The sequence below is a fragment of the Zonotrichia albicollis genome, chromosome 5, assembly GCF_047830755.1.
Source record: "Zonotrichia albicollis isolate bZonAlb1 chromosome 5, bZonAlb1.hap1, whole genome shotgun sequence".
NCBI classification, from domain to species: Eukaryota; Metazoa; Chordata; class Aves; order Passeriformes; family Passerellidae; genus Zonotrichia; species Zonotrichia albicollis.
The window spans coordinates 44,050,152-44,072,435 of NC_133823.1; the positions used below are offsets into that span (position 1 = coordinate 44,050,152).

At 40.5% G+C, this 22,284-nt stretch overlaps 1 protein-coding gene across 4 annotated transcripts in view; it reads right to left on the bottom strand.

The window, feature by feature from the left end:
• The window catches only part of SLAIN2 (SLAIN motif family member 2), a 34,343-nt gene extending 21,289 nt beyond the window's left edge, over nucleotides 1-13,054 (bottom strand). The window contains exons 1-2 of one of the 4 annotated variants that reach the window (XR_012580473.1): nucleotides 12,593-13,054; nucleotides 3,055-3,203 (exon numbers count right to left, since the gene is read on the bottom strand). Coding sequence is in view for 3 of the 4 variants with exons in the window: in XM_026795278.2 (XP_026651079.1) it covers nucleotides 3,055-3,203; nucleotides 12,593-12,951 (508 nt within the window). In the remaining variant the exon portion in view is untranslated. The remainder of the gene's footprint in view (nucleotides 1-3,054; nucleotides 3,204-12,592) is intronic. The other 3 variants (XM_026795278.2, XM_074541528.1, XM_074541529.1) reach the window with 3 other exon arrangements.
• Between the last annotated feature and the right edge of the window lie 9,230 nt (nucleotides 13,055-22,284).

The window sequence follows — 22,284 nt, forward strand, 5'->3', positions numbered from 1 at the left end:
GATGAGGCCTTTGATATCAACTTCTAGCATTCACAAACGAACCCCAAAGCATCTATTCCAATTGAATCTTTGTTCTCACACCAAAAAAAAAATATCTACTTTTCATCTCTTGCTGAAAAAGTCATTAAAAATCCCTAAGATGTAAGTCTGCACAACAGTTCTTTCTTTTGTATTTATTACACAGACAAGTATTTTAAAATATTAACCACACATTAGAAAACAATTCTGCTACTGTATAGTCTTCAAAACAGGCTCTTTGTATACATCCATAATGATACAAAGTATTTGATCATACACAGTTGGGTTTTTTTTGGATGAAACTCAGCAGGATTGTGCTACATGTAAAAAGTTTGCTCCTGTATGTGGCGAGACTTGATACACACAGTAGTTTTGATGGTAGCTAATGTGAACCTTCATCAGCACAGTAGATTTTCCAAGAAAAAAAAAAATCTGGATTCAAATCCATTTTCTGGACCAAAACTCCTAAACGTTTTCCAACAGGGATTTTTGTGACATTTCTATTTTTACAAATAGAGATATGGTATTTATTAAGAGTGTCAGACAAAACTAGTAAGACAGATAATAATTTTAGAATTAAAATGATCCTAATATTAAACACTAGCTTACAAAAGATTACACTTAAGATTAGCTTTCAAAACATCAGAAGGGAGGGCTGATAATCAGCAAGTTTATTATAAATTTTCTTTTATAAAATACAGAACGGTATGCGGCATCTAACTCCTTTAGTTATGTTTCTGCTGAAATGGCAATGAATTTCTCTTTTGCTGTAGAAAATAGAAAAATTTGAGTACAGAAGATACCTAAAGTTCCCTCTAGTCTGAACACACTTCCCACACTGAGCATGACTTGCTCTACAAGGTAAACCTGACTGCTGACAAGGCACTGTGCATCAGTAACTGCCAGCAGCAGCATGGAGCTGAGAGCTCTGTGCTATTCTTCCCTCCTTGATTGTCATGCAGTGAAAAATACGATGGAAGAAGAAAATAAGATATACAAGAGAACATTTGAGACTGAAAAAGAGGAAAAAGATATTAAGATTAGAAAGATCTAACAATGTAAAAAGACTAAATGCAAAAGAAGAATCATAGAGACAATGCCAAAGAAGCATCAGCAAGGATTCAGGGAAGAAAGTTACATACATTGAACAGCCTTATCCATGGAGACTGGAACCAGAATCTATGAACTGAACCAGTAGCCAGTAACAGGTTAAGTGATGGGTCCATGAGGTACAAGTACTATGCAAAATGCAAGTTACACGATACTCCTGAAGTTTACAATAGGAAATGCACACAAAGTTACAAGAAACACCACTTGTCTTCTCCAGTGGAGCTCCCTGCTACCCTTATTCTTAAAGGAGGCTGGTTGCTCTGAAAGATAATTTTCTGTTTTGTTGCAAATTCCTTTTTACATGCAATCTGCTCCAAACAGCATGTGCCCCATTTGTATTTCCACCAATTAATACTACAAATTGTGTTATTCTTACAAGTATCACTGCCAGAAGCAGATTCATAGATCTATGGGAAAACAAAAAAAAAAAAGAAAACACATCATTGGAATGTTAAAACTTTGAAATGTATCCATTTCACAGACAAGTTTCCTGCCATTCTGCTTCAGCTATGAATTTTTAAAGATACCCTGTGGGTAGCAGAATTAGTGGTATTTCCGGAAGACTTCTACTCAATTCTGAAAGAAGTTAAACCACAAACAGAATTATGTCAATCAACAGCTATCCATTCATAAATACTCAGTAGTATTCAGATTCCCAAACCTGTATCGTCCTTCATAAATCCCTGTGATGTGAGTGCTTTTTGTTGTTCACAATCTCAGTCTTTGCCTGTATCTAAGTCATATATCATGTTAACTGTTGAGGTAAATTTTTAATAGACAATTGTCCAGGCAGCATAAAAAGCACAAGAAATAGGGAAATATTTAGGGTGACTAGTACTGAAGGCACTTCCACCACTATGCCCATGATTTTCCTAAGAATAAAGAATGGATTCAAATTTTATTAAGAACAGTTTTAGTACAAACCAGAATAAAGACTGAATTGCTCCAAAAAACAATACAAGGACAGGAAAGAAGTCACAGCCAAATAAAGTCAGCACAAAGTTTACATATAACCATGGAAAGGAGGTGGCTGCTGGAACCACTCCTGGAACTGTGTGTTCATACACTCTTAGCTCAAGTCCAACTATTCTGCTAATTCCTGAAGATAACAGTTTAACATGTAGCAGTAGCAGACTACAAAAAGAGGCAACAGGAGGAGAATAGCTATTAATAACAAGAAAGTAAGTTTTCTCAGCATAATTTAAAAAAAATAGGTTCCAACAAAGAAACAAAACAAAGCAAGAAACAAGATGGACCGAGAATTCAAATCAGACCTTCAGGATTTTGCTGCTGGTTTGACATTAAAAAGTCTGGTAATAGAAGGATGGAGAATGCAGACTTGCATTCTCACAGGGTCAAACACTCTCCAGTTTTGAATATAAGCAACTAATTAGTATTAAGGAAGAATCAAACTCTGGATTTTTTTAAAATCTGTCTGTAACTAGATCTCAGGTTCCTGGGAATGTGAGGAGAGGAAATCATTATCATCTCCCAAAAGTATTCAAAAACATAAGCCTCCATTTCTTTAGATGAAGCAAAATAGATAATCTAGCAGAAAATCAAGTTTCATGCTAACATACTGACAAACACCTAACAATTATGATATCTTAATATAAGCTTCTATTAAAAAAAAAAAAAAAAGATGATGAGAAAACTTTTTGAGTTAAAACCATTGGCTTTTCCTGAAAACATCAGACCAAACTATGCAGGTATTACAAAACTCTGAAATCATGACTCATGATCTAATGCCTTCTTTCATTTCATTCATATGAGTAAAATGAGTAGAATTAATGACTTTATAAACCATAATGAAAGCTTTAGACACAAGTAATTGATAGATGTTTTTTCTCACAACCATTAGCTAATTTTGATGCTGTTTCAGAATAAATACATACAACCCAGGGGTTTCAGCGTGCAGAAACTCACCTGACATTGTTTGTTCCAGCTTGTGGATCAGTGACTTCTTAGCACATTCAACATCAGGACTTGGGTAATCCAATACCTGTCTGCACCAAACTAATGGACTGACACTTTTCTGCAGTGGATTTTTTTTCTTCTTTGGAGATGTATATAACCTGGAAAAGAGAGGAAAAAAAAATTATAAGAACAGACAGACTGAGCACAAGATCAGACATGCAACAGAATACCACAGAGTATGCTATTTCTGTTTTTATACTCTACCTACACTATAGTACAATCCCAAAAGATAAAGAAAGCACAGCTTTGACCCTACAATTAACTATTTTGGACAGAGTGTAACAGCAATAACATATGGCTACCAAGGACTTCAGACACATCATGGACAATTTCACTGTCCATAATATACATAAACATACAAATGAGGATTAATCTTTTCAGATTCACCTGAAAGAAATTAAACACTGTGCAATAGAGAACTCTTGTTTTCCTAAGCAAAGGAAGCAATAAGCATCTTAATAGCCAAGGAGCAGTGCTAAAGTACACAAAACACAACTACTGTTTCAGTAGCTTTAAAATAAACAATTTATTTTTGTTTATTATTTCTATCCTACCACCTGATCTTTTCACTCTCTTTGAGCACAGAACACAGAAACTACCTCTGTCCTAAGGAGGTACACAGTCATTAGCAACAAGGAAAAAGAGATAATGCACACAGGAGAGTGGAGAGAAACAACAAGATCATATTGTTTTGCCAGATATACTGAAACCTTTGTCTGTCTGCATCTCCACTCATTTATTTTAACATCAACATTCCATGACTGAAGAAAGCAGTAGTCCAGTTTAAAAACTCTAGAAATTTAGCTGAAAACTTCTCCTCCCTCAACAGACAGATCAAAGGAAAAGTCATAACCAATCACACACTCACAATAGGGAACTTTAAGCTTTACTCTGAATTAGAACCAAACTTGGAAATGTGGTTCAGCAGAAGACAAAAGTGAATTGCAAGACATAACTCTTAACTAGAGATTATGCATGTGTAGAATCAGCTAAACAAGTGTTTCTTCTAGGGTAATGACAGACTTCATATTCCAAGTGAATACGATTGCATGCCACACAGCGTCACTTAGGAACATCTGACAGTCTAATCAGACATGCTTCTGCATAAAACACACAGCAAAAGTTGTTCTCTTTATGCCAATGACATTAGCAACACAGAAGTTATTTCCTACAACTTTCTCTCTACAAGATTATCTCATCTCTCCTCTGTAATTCTAGAACTTGAACTGTTTGTGCTATAATAGCTTTTAGAGACTTTTTGTAATTACTACCATTAAGTTCACTTCTTACAAAAGCTTATGTTCATAAAACCACCTCTCACCCAAAATACTGATCTTTATTAAGAGCAAGCTCCAAAACACTCTTCCCTCTAACACTGAAATTAGCAAGCTATGCTTGCAGATCCAGGCAAGAAAATATTTCAGCTGCCAGGTTTTAAAATAAAAATGAAGCTGTTTGTAACAATCCAAATAGTCACTGCCACTTACTGTAGTTCAAGGGGTTTATGCTGTGGCCAATATCATGCTGTCTGTCAAAACTGCTTTTGTAGAAACGCCTGCAACTGGGCACTCAGCCCAAAGGAAAAGCTAAAAGCTCTTCATGTATTTATAGCCCTGCAGATCCTTGAAAACCACAAGAGTCACTCAATTTTCACAGTTGTGTAAACAATTACACCACTTTCTGTAATTTATAGGACATCTCCATACCATTAAAAGTAATGTTTAACATTTACTATCTCTCCAGCATTTAGAATTTACTTTCTTTTTAGTACTTACCTGTACTCCTTTCTGTCCGAAGGTATGTTTATACAATACAGAGAAGTGTCAAAGGCAACAAGGCCAGCTTTGCCCAGTACGGGCCAGACTCACTGCTGGTGCTCTGGATAGCTGGCATGCCTTGCTGTGTTTGATAAGTTCCATGCACATTCAGTTTACAGTAGCAGCCAGTAAAAAAGGCAAGAAATTAAAATGTATGTCCTCTTTGAGGACTGGTCTAATCAAAACTCTACCTGATATTTTAAGCTTCAACACATTCTTTTCAGGAATTCCCAATTGTTTCATTTGTTTTACAAGTAGTTTATTTACTGAAGCAATCCAGGCTCACACAGCTGCCTCCCTCTTTTCCACCTCCCTTTCTAACCAAATATATATTGCATATTCCCCCCAGCTCTTCTGACTCCTTTACCAACCTTTGTTTCATAACTTGGACTTCAAGGAAAGGCAGAACTTGACAACATACATGCAACTCCAACACACACACACACACACATATACACTGACGTAGTGCCAAAACAGCTCTTTCAGGGCAGTTTCTTGCACATCATCCAATTATCAAGTCTCACTATAAAGGAGTGATCTTAATGTTCCACCTGACAAAGAACAGCCAATCTCTAGTCTTGAGACTGACTTAATTCTACTTGCTTTGCCTAACTTGGATTTTACAAAAACAAAAGGACCAAGGGCAAGGCTAAGAATCAGAGCGATGCCTCTATTACTTCTTCCTCTTTGCCCAACATCAGAAAAAGAACAGACACATGAAGCTCAAACAAGTAACTTCACACAGCTAAGTGGTCTTCCTGGTCAAACTGTTTGATCCAAATGATCTAGGTCCTCTTTAGCTGAAGAACCTTCCAGAAGAGATCCCATTTGTACCTGTCAATGCATTCTACAGCAACACAACAGCACTGACTGGCAGTACAGCAACTTCAAGACAGAAGATTATCAGAATGACTTCATACATCTTTAACCACTGTAAATCAACTCTCTCAAATCAGGAAGTTAAAAATTATTGAGGAAGCTGACAAATTACAGTTGCCATCCATACTACAAACGTTAACACACCAGAAATATATACTTCAGTCTCTCCTCAACAGAGTAAAGACTCCACAACTCAGTGACATAAGGTAAAGCAGAACAAAATGGTACATTAAGAGGAGCTCAGGAGCTTTGATCTACTTTGGAACAACACTAAGGAGACCAGACACTATGACTCTGCTGCAGCCATTAATATTTCCTTCCTTTGGCTCTTACTAGTCAACCACAGCAGAGCAGCACCAACCTGAGGCTGAAAGCAGCCAGAGGCTCTAGTGATTAGTTCCAGGAAGATGCAGCACAGAAACGGGCAGAGCTTTTGCAGGAAGACTGCCCTGACTACAAGCAAACGTGATGTCAGCCAAATGGAGCAAGATGCAGCATGTTGCACTGGGACACAGATGAGTCAGAAAAGGCTTTGAAGAAAGAGGACACACCACTGCAGCAGGAGTGGAATATCTGTGTACAGATTACCTCACCTGAGGAACACCTCCCAGTGCATTAAAATACAAGAGGCTAGTTGCTACAGGCATGAAACAAGAAGCCTGGAAAAAAAAGGAAGTGCCTTTTTGTATCAAATCCTTCCACTGCTCAGTACAAGAGTGAGGGAAAACATGAAGTCACAAATCTGAATTAGAAAGAAGATGGCAAGTGGAAGGAATCTGAAGTTAGAGCTCATTTATTTTAGTTACATTAGGTTTAAGCAAAAACTGGAAGTTACAATAAGGGAAATTAAATGGGAGCACACAAAACATGATGCATGCAAAAGCAAGATTAAAAACCTGAAGACATGATGAGGAGAAAAAACTGAAATCCAAGGATAAATCAATAAGAAATGCCCCTAAAATACAAGAAAGAAACTTCACAGTGAAAAGCTAAAGAAAACATATAAATCAGGAGACAATAATACTGGGCAGTCTTGGAAACAGACAGTTTAGAATACAAAAGTGTCAGTCTAAGCTATTTTAAGATAATTAAAAAGATTTAGGAAATCCTATCTTTAGTGGCTTAAGCATGTTAAAATTTAAGACAGATTTTGAATGGACAGGTAAAGATCTGAAAAGCATCTCTGGCTGAAAGACAAATCAATCAAAAAATTAAGTGACATCCCTGCACTTATGCAGCCTACAGAGCTCCTTTCCTTCTCCCTACCCCACAAAATTCCTGTGCCACAGCTGTGGCTGACTAAGATACACATTGTTTAGCTGCAATTATTAGTTTTCAGCTCTATTTCACGGAATACTTCTAGTTCTGAGAGACTGCACAAACTACAGCAAACTCCAGTCTATGAATATAAACTGCAGAGTATGAATACTACAAAAATCCTTTGACAGTCTCATTAAACCTTCATATTACAGTGGTACATCTCAGTTACATAATGAAATTTTTAAGTAGAATCAAGAATATCCAAGAGGTTACAAAGTGCAATTTGGAACACAACTATCTTTCTGTGCCCCACAATTAAAGCTAGTTAGCTGTGCCCTGGCTAGTTGCTGGAAATTACTGCCATTATTCATTTCCTCATCCAGAAGAACGTTTGTGTCGGAAAAGGATCTTGTACAATGGGAAGTGGGCCATCAAAGCCACCATCATGCAACTTCTCCAGAACTATCACACAAATTGTACAACTGTCCACTATCTGAGAAGCTTTTCCTAAGAAATTTGTTAGTGCATATGTGCTTGAACATAGCATTGTTCATATTTACATTCAAGAGAGAAAAGTTGAGAAGTTCTCAACTTTGAGAGTCCAAATAAATGTGCTGCAAAATAAAATTCCTTTTAATGACTATGCCTGAGAGCTCTACCAACAACTACAAGTTGTAGAAATGTGAATCATGCCTAAACAAGACATGATTATCTAGTAAATTTCAGGAATATCATTAGGACAGTAAAGGAAACCCATATCAAAGATTTCATTATATCTAAATATCAAGCATGTTTAAAAGCTGTAATTATCACAAAAAATGGTCAGAAACTGAAATAGTTCTTTCTCGGGATTCTTCCTTTCCTCCAGTCCTCAAATATCTGTTTCAGAACAAATATGGATATCTCGAAGACAATAATCAAACTGAGTATTATTTAATGTTACCAGTTGTTTTTCATTATAACACTGATAACTTCCATAATCCCTACTTTTCCTACATGCTTCTTTTCATATTATCTTCCTAGTTTGTGAAGATGTTATCTGAATTTGGTTAAACCCCAACAACTTTAAATCAAATTGACTTTTTATGTGCCACAAAATGAAAAGCAGCAATTTGTCTTTTACTTACATCATGGAACAAAAATTGATCACAATCTGTCCAGCTTCCAAGGGGCCTAAACCACATTAATTCAATAAAATTTAACAGTTAAACAGGAAATGCTGCAATGCAATTTCAGCAATGGGGTTTCATTCAGGTGGAGCTCTAGCCTAAAACAGTCACAGTATACTTTACCAGCTCACTATGGCAAACCAGGATTCCAAACCAGTGCTGGTGCTCAAGGGACATCCAGCAATATGAGATGAAGACAATCACTACAGACGACAATCATGTATCGCACACCGGCCCTTGGCCAAGTAACGCTAATGGATGGCTGGAACGGAAACTTGCACTGTTACCAACAGGTGCAAATTAGAAATAGCTGCTGAACGAGAGTGAGTGTAACAGCAAATGTATGCGCCTTCCATTTTAACTAGGCAGGATACACAACCAGCCTGAGCTCTTAACAAACACTGAAACTATTACTTTTAGCTATTCAGTTAGTAAAAAACCACCAATAATTTAATTTTAAATTCACAATAACCGCCTTTTGCTAAATGAGGTAAATCAACTGTCAGCTATTTTAACCCTACCAAGGAGACTTGATGCTGATACGAATACATGGGTGCTAGCGTTTATAGCACTGTCATTTAAAGAGGAACAACTGTTCTGAAGTTTGCTGAGCAATTACATGTACAAAACAGATACACAGCAAACTCTATACTCATGCACATGCTGCAAGTAAATTTTGAAGAAAAGTACGGCATGCTTTGCTCAAATTTAAAACAAAACTTCTCAGAGAGCTTAATCTGGGAGACCGTGCAACAAGTTACCACAAAGGAAGTTACAGTGGGTTCCCAGCACAGTAACTCATCTAGAGTAATTGCCCACGTGTGCACACTTATCCTGCAATAAACTCAAGACCCAATAAACTCTTTTTAAAAGCAGCATGGCAAGCCACCCTGCATCCTGTTATCCAGATAACACATCCACACCCAACCTTACCCAGCAAGTCAGGCAAGGAGGTGCACACCACTTCTCTGAAGATTTCTCCACTCTGGTCACCTCTCCTGCCCTATTGACTTTTCAATTAATTAGTAAGAAAAGACCTGTTCAGACTGAACTTGAAAAAAATTAAATTTGATGCAATCTGGTTCAAGAACAGCTAAACAGGAACACCCATAGAGTAGATTATGAAAGTTGCTGATAACTGGAGGAAATAATCAGCAGGCCTAAAGCAAAGTCTCCATGGGTCTGTGCAGAGCTCAGTACGGTGTGCAAGTACAGATGTGCCAATCTGCAACCTTCAGGACCTTATCAGGAAGAAAGTTTCAGCACATTAAACAACTTTCAGAAGCATATAGACAAGAAACTCAATCTAAAGTCACTAAAATATTTTTAATAATTTACCACATAATTTGAAGATTGTCTGATGCAAAAATGTTTAAAACGTGAAGTGAATCTGGATTTAAGTAAGCAGAGAGAAGAAAAACAATCAAGCAAAAATATAAACAATCCCAAAATTCACTAATACTGTATGGATGTTTTAATAGCTAATGCTGCTATTAAAACAGCAGTGTCAAAGTTCCTTTGCTTGTTTGACAGTTGCACCTTCTCCTTACTTTTTCACTTGACACTTCTCTTCTGTTCTTACCTAAATGCATTTTAAAAGCTAAAAATAACTGATCAACTCTACAATGTAGATTTAAAGAAACATGTCACATTCTAGTATCAATTTCAATCACAGTATCAGGTGTTCTGTCTTAAACTCACAGCCACTAATCTCATGTAGGCATTAAATGTAAAACAATTTTAACAGTTAAGAAAAATATTTATTCTGCCATGACAAAACTGCAGACAATTTCATAATGGGGTATGAAAATGTCTGTATTACACAAAACAGAAAAGAACAGTGATAACCAGCATCCTTTAACACCTATTACTGCCCACAGCAAGGTCCTTTTGAAATCAAAAGTAAAGACAAATCTTAACTTCTATGTGTACACAAGCAAAACATGCAAGATGAATAAATTTTTTATGAACAACCAATGATGTAAATTTAGTTTGTTTCCACAAGACGTGTCCTCAGCTGCTAAGAGGTATTTGATTTTGACAGTGTACAATCCCATACTTTAAACAGGACTTTGGGTTAAGCATTAGTGATCCAATCCATTTGAACCTCAAAGAGTTTCATATGGGACTTAAATTTCATTGAATAAATTCACCCTTTCAGTTGATTAAATTATTTTATGAATGACCTTGCATAGCCAAGGTCTTAGGAGCAGGATATTCATGAAACACTTCAAAGGAAACCCACTTATTCATACCAACCCCTCCCAAAAGAAACAGGCTTGTTTATTTTAGATTGCTCCATTAGCCCTCTGAAAATTTCAAACTTCACTAAGAGCAAAAACTCCATCAATCAAATGCATAAATACAAAGGCATCTTACCTTCATAGGATAATAAAAGGGGTTGGACTATTTAGTGTTTCAACAGTTGAATTAGAAGGTGTTTAGAAATTCCAAGAGCTTGATTTCCATTTTTATTAAGCAATTTGGAACAAAAAAATCATCATTCTAGCCAAACTATGTTTATCATTAATTGCATATTAAACAACATCAGGAAAACACTTTTTTTAAACAACCACATATCCATATTTTGTGATATGTGTGACAATTTGTAAATTTTTACAATGACTTCTTTTGTTTCATGCATTTGTGTCTCACTCAGTGTCCCATGCCTGAGAATGAAAATTAGCAGCTAAAACACTTCAGCATTATAGTTGCCAAAATATTAGTAAAGGAATCAAGATGAGCAAAAGACTGCCTATAAGTTTTACTGCCTTTTGAGCACCAGAACTTGCACAGCAACATGAGGGTGCCACAATAACCGGCAGCCAAACACCTGACACCAGCAAGGGCAGTGCTCAGCGAACCATGCAGCTGCCCCGTGAGTGCCCAGAATTGCGTCAACAAAAACACAGCACTAATGCCACCACTGCCACCACACACTGTCGGGACATTCACTTTCACTTAAGAGACTCATTATGTTACCCATGATTTAGAATTAATGTATAAAACAGTAAGATCTATTGTCACTAGAATTCATGACATTTACAAATAAATTTGGCCATGCCACTCCAAACCTGCAGTGCAAATTTACCAGATTCTATTTCCATCAAGGGCTGTAGGCCCTTCTAGGTTACCAGGAGAAATAAGTGAGAAATAAGAGTAGCTGCCTTGCACAGACTCATCTTCTGGGAGATGATGCCTTGTGTTAATTTAGTGTTGGATGAGAATAAACTTATGCTCTCATACTTCTCCAGTGCATCGGGCTGAATGTCAGGCAAATGATTTCTCCAAGGAAGCGCACATGCCGTCTCCTCCCTGAGCAACTAAAACATTGCTCATACATGGAATCATTCCAGAATTTTTAAAGGCGTTCCTAACTCAGCAAGACATTTTTGTTTGTTTTGTACATTTGTCTGCATGTCTGCTTCCAGAGACCTTCGTAGACGGACCTACAATCAGTTCTGTTGCAAGACAGTTTGCATGTCTGTTTAAACAAAAGTTTACATTTTTTGTCCCTGTACATGCTTCCCTTGCATTTCTCTGTGGACATGGCGCTGACACGGTGCTCCTCCCCACTATTTCTCCTGCAGCTCTGAGGCTGCCCCTCAACAACTGCCACAGGAAACTTCAAAACGACAGCTGGAGCCAGTGTGATGTTTGGAGAGAGCCAAGTCTCCTTGATTCTCAGTGGAAGCTCAATCAAGTGTTAATAATGACAAGGCAAACAGCCACCTGCAGCTGTTTCTGCTGGAGCAGCAGGGTAAGCAGTCCATTTATACCGAGGAACCACCTAAGGGAAACCGTGATCCTACATCATTAGCAAAAAATTAGAACGCCTAAGGGCAACACGTTTATGAGATGAAAAAGTGCTACATTTGCTGCCTTTACAGCTGAAAGAAATCGAGGCATTAAAGGTGCCCGATGCATGTCTGAAGTCTAACAGTACCTGTGGGCCAATTCTATACCAGAAATTTCCCACAAGTTACTCAATGCCTCTCCACCGCCTGCACTCCCGAAAACACTGCCGGCTCGTTCTGCGGCAGCACCGGAGCCCGCTCGGGTCCGAGTGCCCCCAAGTAACGCTCCCCTCGCGGCCGAGCAGCAAGCAGGGCAGAGCCGCGGCCTCCAGGGAGCTTCACCGCCGCTTGCAGAAAGCCAAACACCCTTCCCCGGCAGGCGTCTAGTCCAGCTCATTAAGCCCTTCACCCAGCCCAGAGGGCGAGGCTGCCTCGCACACAAAGCCCCGAGACCCCCTCCGACATCAGCCACACGCCTGGAAACAGCCCCTTCCCCACCCAGGCACGGCGGAGCCCTGCTCACCAACCCGCCCCCGCCCCATCCCCACCCCGGCCGCCTCCTCACCAGCCGGTCTCGTCCTCATCGCAGCCGGCCAGCCGCTCCAGCTCCTCCGGCCTGAGCACAGCCGCGTCGTCCAGGAGGCCATTGCCGCCGTTATCCCCATCGCCACCGCCGGGCTCCTCGAGGAGCGAGTGCCGGGCGGTGGCCCTGGTGCTGAGACAGCGGCCGTCGGGCGACGCGGAGACGGCGGGGGGCGGCGAGGAGGGCCCGGCGCTTGGCAGGCGCTTCGGGCTGGCGGGGGTGGCGGGCAGGGCGCCGTGGCGGCTGCGAAGCTGTTCATTCTGCTTCTCTAGCTTCTTCACCAGCTCCTGCAGCTTCCGCACCTCCGCGTCCGCGTTCACGCCCGAGCCCACATCCTCCATGGCGGCCGCCGGCAGAGCGGCGGCTGCGCGGGGAGAGGCGGCCGTGCCGCCCCGTCTACGCGGCCCGGCCGCCGGCGGCGGGGCAGGGCTGGGGCGGGGCGCAGGACGCACATCCGCCGCCGCCATGTCACCGCCTCCGCCTCTGCCGCCGGAACCGCCGGCCCTCGTGCTGCCTTCTCTCCGGGCGGCAGGGTACGGAACGGAACGGCGCGGCGCGGCGCGGCACGGCACGGCACGGCACGGCACGGCACGGCACGGCGTGGCGGCGGCTCGCGGCCCGGCAGCGGGAGGCTGTGACTCAGCCCCGCCTGGGGCCGTGCGAGGGGCTCGTGCCGTGGGCTCGCTCCTGAGGGAGCGGCCTGGCCTGGCCTGGCCTCCCGTGTCTTGGGCACCGCAGGTCCCGGACAGGAGTTGAATGGAAGCCCAGGAATATCTTTCAAAACCGTTCAAAACCTCTGGAGAGTACAAGGCTGCCCATGGTCCAAGGCCTAGGTGAAAGTGTTGGGCCTATTGTGTATGACAGACGTGTGAACTGAACATCCTTCGAGTGTATATTTTCTATAAATAGATGCATATTCTTTTAAAGGTTATGGTGATTTTGCCTTCCATAGCAAAATTTGCACCTTTAGGTTTAAGGAAGTAGTGGGGCTTTGGGATTTGTCACAGAATCACAGAACGGATAATGTGGGAAGGGACCACAGTCGTTGATCTGGTCCAGCCTCCCTGCTCAAGCAGAGTTATCCTAGAGCTTAGGGCACAGGATTGTGTTTACTGGGCAATGTTCCAGTAAAGAAGTTTTTAATATTCAACTAGAACTTAATGCCCATTGCCTCCTGCCCTATTTCTTGGGATGTTTTGTGTCTTGTGATGAATTGTCTCCAAATTTCATCAGCTGGCATTGTGGGGATTCTCTGTGTCCCCCTTCCCTGAGCCACTGAGTGACACTGTCCTTAGTCCCACCCCTTCACAATTTTTATCTCTTCCCAAGTTCCATCTACTCACCAGCTTCATTTTGGAGCCTGGTTTAGCAGAGGAGAGGAGGAACACCAGCAAGTGGCCAGAGGATGGCTGGAGCCTGCAGGGGATGGCACTGCTGTGAGCAGTTTTTACCAGGCTCAGGAGGGGAAGAAGGAAAGTAAGACGGGTGCTCAGACCTGCGGGATGTGCTGAGAAGTTGCAAAGTTTGGGGGCATTTAATGCCACACAATCTGGTTGTGTTAGGTATGGTGCATGGACTGCTGGTGTGTTGAAACTGCCAGGCATGAGTTTACCACATCCTTACAAGACTGGGTCACTTCCTCAGCTTGCACAACACTCTCCCCTTATACATTCAAAGAATACATTCCCTGTATGTACAGCATTATTTGAGGGTTTATTCTGGGGTGGTTTTGCACTGTTAGCTTCTCACCAGAATCCAGGCCTTTGATCCGTACATGCAATTTATGTCATTGTTTTCCCAAAACAATTTTCACCTGAAGTGTTTAACTGCATTAAAATACATCAGGGCTGCTATCTTTCAACAAAGCAATTTAATTACTCCTATGGTAATGTCTTCATTATCTGCAAATGAAGCAAACTTCTTATCAGCAGCAGATTTTGCCACAGATTTTGTATAATTCTCACAGTTGTAGAACTACTAAACAGTTTTGGCCCATGAGCTGAGACTTTGGCACTCTGCTCACTGGCACCACGTTAATGACTATCATAACTCCTTAGGGACTGGTCTGTAAACCAGTTTGTAAATCCAGCTAGTTCTCTGTGTCTGTATGATATGGTACAAAGTCAAGTGCCTTAAGGGAATCCAGATATATTCTGTGAGAGCAGTTACTTATCAACAGAATTTACAGTCCTACCAAAAGGCCAAGAAAACTATAATATAAAGGTTTTTTACATTAAGGATCTTCCATGACCCCCATACTTACAGTGACACTGCTGATGATTCAGTAGTTGGTGGGTCTTAAACTATGCAGGGAACTTTATTCCAAATTAGAGCATTTATAGCAGGACCACGCAATAATAACTTCTTTCTTCTTCTATGACTATCCTCAGGCCAAACATCAATGGTGTGAGAAACCCTCAGTCATTTGAATTAATCATGCTTCTATGGTAGCAACAGGAGGAGTTTAATCTTTTCTGTAGTGCAAATACTGGGACCAGGACGGGACTGGTGGCTGGAACTGGGAGTGTCACAGTGTGAAGTGGGGCTGTGGCAAAGGGCTCTGCCAGGAGATGCAGACAGGCAGTGCAGAGGAGGACCAGGACCAGGACCTCAGAGACCCAGGCTCCTGGGAGCTGCTCCAAAACTGCAGCTGTTCCTGGTGATTCTGTCATGTTTAGGGGCCTGCTCTGATAGCTAATGGGGCACCTCTGAGAGCTCTTTAGTGGTCAGTGCACTGCCTGCATCCTGCCTCTCCTCTGCTTCCTCTTCCTCCTCCCTTCCTCTCCCACCAGGTCATTTTATGGTCTGTCTGTCCCCCAGATTTCCTACTCCAACCTTCTGTCCCCTGCTGACACCATTACTTTGCTGCCAGCAGCTGTAGCGTTTTTTTCTCCCCACAAGATACACTCCCTGCAGGTGTGTGTGGACAAAGGGGGAGGAAAGTGAGAAAAAAGTCTCAGAAAAAGCTTCAGAACTGCTGAATCATCTGCTATTTTTACAAAGAGTAAGGGCATAAATGAAATGAACAAAGGGAGTCACTGCTTAATAGTCACCATAGTCTGTGCTTTGAATAGCAAGAGCCATGATTCTGCTTTCTCATTCATTCCTGTGCTGTGAGTGCCCTTCTCATGTGCTGGGAACTGAAGAGCAGCAGGGCTTGGTCCTTAAGCTTCCTATGAAATATCAGGTCAATAATAGGCTTCCACAACCTTCTTGTTCCTCAGATTCCAAGCTTGCTCTGGCCAGAAGTGAGACCACACCCAAGCAGAGGCCCTTGGGTGGATATACAGAAATAGTATTAATTGATAGTAATGCTACAAAAATGAAACCTTTCTACTGGCTTTGCCCACAAAGGCAAGAGAAATTCCTCTGTGTGTGAAATTAGATCTGTTGCAGAGTTTTTTGTGAACAGCTGTGATTGCACCCACACCGTGTTTTCCCTTTTCACAAAGAGGGAGGAAAAGCAGCCTTTCCACAGCACTATTTCCAGATCTCAGGACATGCATGGGTGCTTCCCTTGTCTGACTTGGGGCAGGTTCTAAACTCACAAGATGAGAGAAAATGAGGAGCACTCTTTCCAAAGGAAAGGAAGTCTGAACAAGGCTCTCATGTCACTCAAATAATTCAACCCATCCTCTGACAAGTGGATCCTAGAAAGAGGCCACCAGGAGCCTTGTTTTGCTGACCTTTGAGCTCTCTAGCATGGACAGCCCTATGGTTAGTTTCTCACAGTGGTGATTTGCTGAATCTTTGTCTTTACATCTGTCAAAACCGTTAGAATCTGACTTTGAAACCTTGATTTCACTTGTCACCTGGGATGACAATCCCTCAGGGAGAATAGTACATGAAGATGGGTAGATGTGTGGTGGGAAGTTAACATTTGTTGTAAGTATTTAACTTGATGCCTAGAAAACTGGACTGGTTTTTAAGCAGCTTTGTTTATTCTCCTGCAGAAGGGTTGTTGCCTGCCAGACTTGTCAAAGGAGGTGTTCAGCAGGCCCACACATGTTTGTGTTCAGCAGTGTTTAGCTAAACCTTTGACAAAATACAAAGTATTGTTTATCATTACAATATATGGCACATGCAAAAATTGAATACAGAGTGGAAGAAGCATGTTCCTGTCATAATATGTTCCTTTCAGAATTAAAGGCAGAACTGTTACTCTGGTTCTACTAAAAGAACCAACATTGTAACTTCAGTTATTTATAAAATACACCTCTGAGTATATCAGGCTCATCAGTGGTGAGACAGCACCAACAACGTTTAGCCCTTTAGATTGGAGTTTGGAAACTTAAAAATGTAGTCACTCTGCACACATCTTCAGTACCCATCCCCTAAAAACTGTAAACAGCAGTGAGCTGTGCATAAATACACTTTAAAAGTCTATATAAATAATTTTTAAAAAGTGTTTTCTGCTGACAGTGTAGTGGATGATAGACTCATGATCAGTACGTTGGTCTCCTTACCAAGTTACAAGGCACTTAACAAAATTGAGTTGAGCAAGCTTAAACTTTGCCAAATTTAAATTATTCAGACAGAACAAGGTACTTACTAAAGCATTGATGGGAATTTTTTAGTCTGGCTTACAATATATTTTGAGGAAAGGAGGGAGGGAGGAAGGAGCAAATTCAGTTTTGTCATGGCATTAGCTACCCGTATTTCATGTTTATCAATCACTTGGGAATAGTTTAGTTGCTCTTTAAAAAACTGCTGAGTTCAACACTCTTAAAATGCTGTGGTGACATGGAAATTGAATTGACATTGTGGTGACTCAGAACATTGGGAAAGGATTTTTTGTTGTCAAGAAGATTCATGATTGATGTTCAGTTGTGAGTGCAGTGATTTTCATCACTTGGGTAACAGTGAGTGAAACCTTACATGTCTCCACCCATATGAAGCAATCTTCTGTTCTGTCATTCAAAAAAAAGTTCCTAAATTTGCTCTCCCAACATGGCTTTACTAACAGGCCAAGGCTGGAAGGAAGAAGACTTCATTGCACTCAAGAAGTTTTTAAAACAGTTTTCCTTCTGCACTTTTTTTAGCATGATGAAGCACCAAATCTTCAGAATGCAAAGTAATTGGAAAGTCAGGAACTTTCAAATGTGTTGAAAGTTTGAAATGCTGCATACTGGAAAAGCTAGTATGTTTTAAATGTCTTCTTGCTTAGATTTGCAGAAAAAAATTGTTATTGAATAGGAGAGAGAGGGTATTCACATTGCATAGACAAAACTTTGCAATTAAATTAGGCTTATGCTTGATTTATTAATGGCTAGTATTTAACAAGGCTCTGCCTCTGTCTGAAGACAGTATGCTAATGCTGACAAAAGTAATTGAGATTTGCAATCAGAAAAGGAAAATGTGTGACCGTGAGTAACCAAAATACTGTATGCAAACAAAAGAATTATCAAAGAAGCCTGAGATACTACGTTGGTACTTGAGTCTGGAGAGAAAACGAGAATATGTTATTTGAGATGTGGCATATCACTGTATAATGCAACTTCTGATCTTTTTTTTTTCTCTTCCCTGTTCTCTTTTGAGAAAGCTTTTGGCTATTTTGCACAGTATCGAAGGTATCCATCGCCATCTAGTGACACCACGTTGTGGCTGAGTCTGAGCCTGTTACCGGAGCGTGCCCAGGAGAAGCTGGTGCCCCAGGACTCCTGCCACCCTCGTTCAGAGGTCTGGAGGGCAAGAGACCTCGGTCATGGCTTTGGTGGCCCAGGGCTCACTCCTGAGGAGCTGGCTCAGAGAGGGGACAAATGTGTGTGGAGAGTTTCTCGTGGGACAGCTCTTGCCATGCCTGTGCAGTGAGGAGGTAGCAGAGGTTTGTGTGCGCCCTGGCCTCTGCACTGACATTTTCCTGCCCACATTTTGGGGGCACTTGGAGAGGACACCCTGCACACTCCACAGTGAAAGGAGTTCCCTGTATTTGGAGGATGCCATGAAGGAAATCCTACTGTGTAATCAGTCCCAGCACTTACTGATCTTCTTTTCTTCAGGACCGATATTATTTAATGCACTGTCATGATGTTTTTCTTTTGGATTCTTGTAGGGTGATTTTTTAATATATCAAATGAGGGATGATTTTACCCAGCAGGGGTAAAATAACAAATAATTCATAGGACTGGCTAAAACATTCCCTCTGTGGTCCCTGCTGCTCAAATAAATGAGCTAACCTCAATGAAGAGCTGAATTAGTCACTCTTGCCCTCTATCAGCAAGGACAAGTGAAAGGGAAGGCCCTGCAGGGAAACTAAAAGAAAATTAAAATTCATTTTTTTTCCCCAAAGCATGTTTTCCAGGGCCTAATTAAATGCATACCTTTTTGCTGAAGTCCACAAGAAGAACTATCATTACATTTCCCACTGCAAAAATATTATAGGGTTTGTAAACGGGAAGCAAATCGGGAAAATATTGTTTAGAAATCACACTGGAATATAAGAGCAGGCTGTCCAGGAAGGGGGGGCAGGAGACCCCTCAGAAGGGCTTGCAGGCAAATGGCCCTCTCATCATGGCTCCCAGCAAAGTCAAAGGAAAATAGTCTGGTCTTGATATTGTTGTTATTGTATTTCTAGAGTCCCATACCTTCTGGATGGTTTTCTCAGAAGCAGCCCTTCACAGCAACATTGCTTCTGCCTCTCCACCAAAGCTCTCTCTGAGCAGCCAGCCCACCCCCCTTTTATCCCAGTTACCTTCATTAGCCACAGCTGCTGCCCAATTAAGGACATCACAGCTGCAGCCCATTTAGAACAACTAGGATTGGGGCAAGGCCACTTATACAATACATAGATTTTACTAGGACTCCTACTATATGATATGACAGGTCACTCACCATAAGTCAGTAGGCTTGATACAGAGATTCAGCTGCCCTGCTGCAGGTGGACCTTGATAAACAATTTGATGTAAAAAAATCAGGACAAATGTATTCCATTATTTCTCTACTGAATTATTTGCTTCCCTTCTAATATTATCACAACATTCACCAAGCAGACTGGGATTTTTTTCTTTTTCAGTAATGATTGCAACAGCAATATCATCCTTTAAGGTATACAGTATCACAAATCTTATTTATTTTTCTCTGGTTTTGCTTTATTTTACAGACACTTTAGAGACTACTAAAAATTAGAAAAACCAGGCTGATAAAATGGTCTGTGTCCTTATTCATGCTCCTGCATGCATAATGTATTTGTGTTTCTTCTGTTTCTGTTATTATCTGTTGGGGGATACAGTATGGGTAAATAAAGGTGGTATAGAATGTAATCTTATCCCCTAAAGAGTTGCAGCTGAACCAATTATTAAAGATTAGGAGCAGGTCTGATGTTAACAGGCCACAGCTGTAGCCAATAAGGAGAGTGTTATAAAAGAGTGGATTGGTGGGAACTGGAGCCAGTTGGCTGCTGTGAGGACAAGGAGGAGTCAGTGCCTGGAGGAGCTGCCTACAAGAACCATCAAGGAGGTATAAAACTCTAGCAATATGGAACCCTTGCAATGTAATGGTAATAGAGCTCTTGCACTATGATGACAACAATTATCCCCTTTAGATTATAATATCTATGTGTGGAGCAGTTTTGCTCCAACTTCTGGTTTTTAAGTGCTTTGTTTTTCTCTAGTACACCTAGTAGAACTACTCAAGCATAAGTCAAGCTCTGCAGAATATAACTAGCTGAAATATTAATTTAAAAATATTTGTGCTACTCAGCTGATTTGAAGCCAGAATGGCTCAGTCAGATAACTGTGGAAGCTAACTGGAATTCCTTTAAGCCTAAGTGCTCCAGATATTATCTTTAGCATGTATCCCAAAGGGAAAAAAATTATGGAAATAGCTCCATTCACAATTAACTGGGAAACCCTGAACTTTATAAAGTAAAGAGTGAGTCTACAAGGAACAGAAAATGAAGAAGTGTCTTGCTAGACAAAAGGCATGTGAAAATGTCAAAAGTCAAACTTAGGAAGAGGCTGCAAAAGAAGCTTAAGCAAATAGTAAAAGGTACCTTGGCCATATAAACAACAAAAAAGGAGTGGATGCCTTATAAATCATGGATGTGGTTGCAATTAAGGATAATTAAGGTCCCACCCCAAACTACCTGATTATTTGGCTCAGCATGAGAAATGAAAATGCTGAAGTACACAGAGCTAAACCCAAAGATGTTCATGAGAATGGGTGTGGAAAGAAATTGTGTGAGGTGAAAATGAAGGGCAGAGAGCTTGCCTGTCAAGGAGGCCCAGTGGCAGAGATAATAAATCCAGCAGTAAGGTTTTTACTAAAACGGACAACAATACCATGGGATTAAAAGACTAAAAAGTGAAATAGCAGTACTTAAGGAAAAAAGTGATGCACAAAAATGCATTGTGATGATTTCAGTTGTCTGTAAGGACTCAATGTTTTTGTGAAAGAAACAGCTATGAAAGCAGATAAAAATTAGAGACAGTTGCCAAGGATCAACTTGTATTTTTATTTGCTGAAATACACAATGTTTTAGACAATTGCAATAAAGCAAATCCATATAGATTTCAGTAAAGTGACTGACATGGTGTTACATGGAAATCAGTGTGATGATGCAGGAAAATCAGAGGAAAGAAACCAGCCAAAGAGCAACAGCAATTACTGTACTTCAAGGAAACTGCCCTGGCTATAGGGGATGGTTTATGTAACTGGATTAGAGACTGGTGCATTTATTATTTCTGTTAATGGTTATGTCCAAAGACAAGAACTAATTAACGAAATACACTTGTGACCAAAATAAAATATCTGGACTGAACTGCCATAAAACAAAGTCTTAATTAACAGAAGTCTAAGGCAACAAAGGCAAGGTACTTAAAAGTGTAGGAGGCATTTCTTCAGTAACTACAGATTTATCAGCTGCTGAATAAAAACGAAGAGAAAAGCCTGGCTTGAAGTATTTTTGAAACTGTTTAAGCTGAGACCTTATGGAGATTACTCAGAACATGTCACAGTTAAGAAACATTAAAATACTCTGAGAAGTTTAGGAGATAGAACCTTAAAATGACTAAGGAAAAGGTGATACCTTAAGTATAGGTCAGGAGGTGTCTTGTTGGGCTCAACCAGATGTGGTTTTAGACATCAACAAAGTAAACACTGGGGAGGAAGAACTATGCAAGTCAAAGAACAGTGCCTCATGAGCAGGTTTTCCAGCTTCCTCCACATTCAAGTTGCAGTTCTACACAGTCTGAACATTCCCAGTGCAAACAATACATTAATAAGCCATGCATTGATGGTGTGCTGTAACCAAAACCTGATCTTATACTCCCTATTTATTCCTATTTTCAGTGGGAATTAAAAGCTTGTAGCATCGGGATCCCTCAGGTGCCTTTGTAATTCAGGTAAGTTGCAAAAATGCAATATTTAGTGTTGGGTTTTGATAATGCATGTAATAATTATGAGTGTCAGTACACATACCATGTTGCAAGTGTTCACTGATGTATTTCTCTGTGTATATATATGTATTTGATTTCAATCAAAATGTTAAGCTGAGGTATTAGAATATGATAAGTAAAATAGCAGTAGAAATATTCTATCTCGCTGCCACTAGAATATAAAATTTTTAATACTTTTAAACAATTATATTTCTCTCTCAAAATTAAAAAGGAGAAATAATATTTGAACATGTAGTTACCATCACAGAAAATCTGTTTATTGAGGACTTGACAATAATA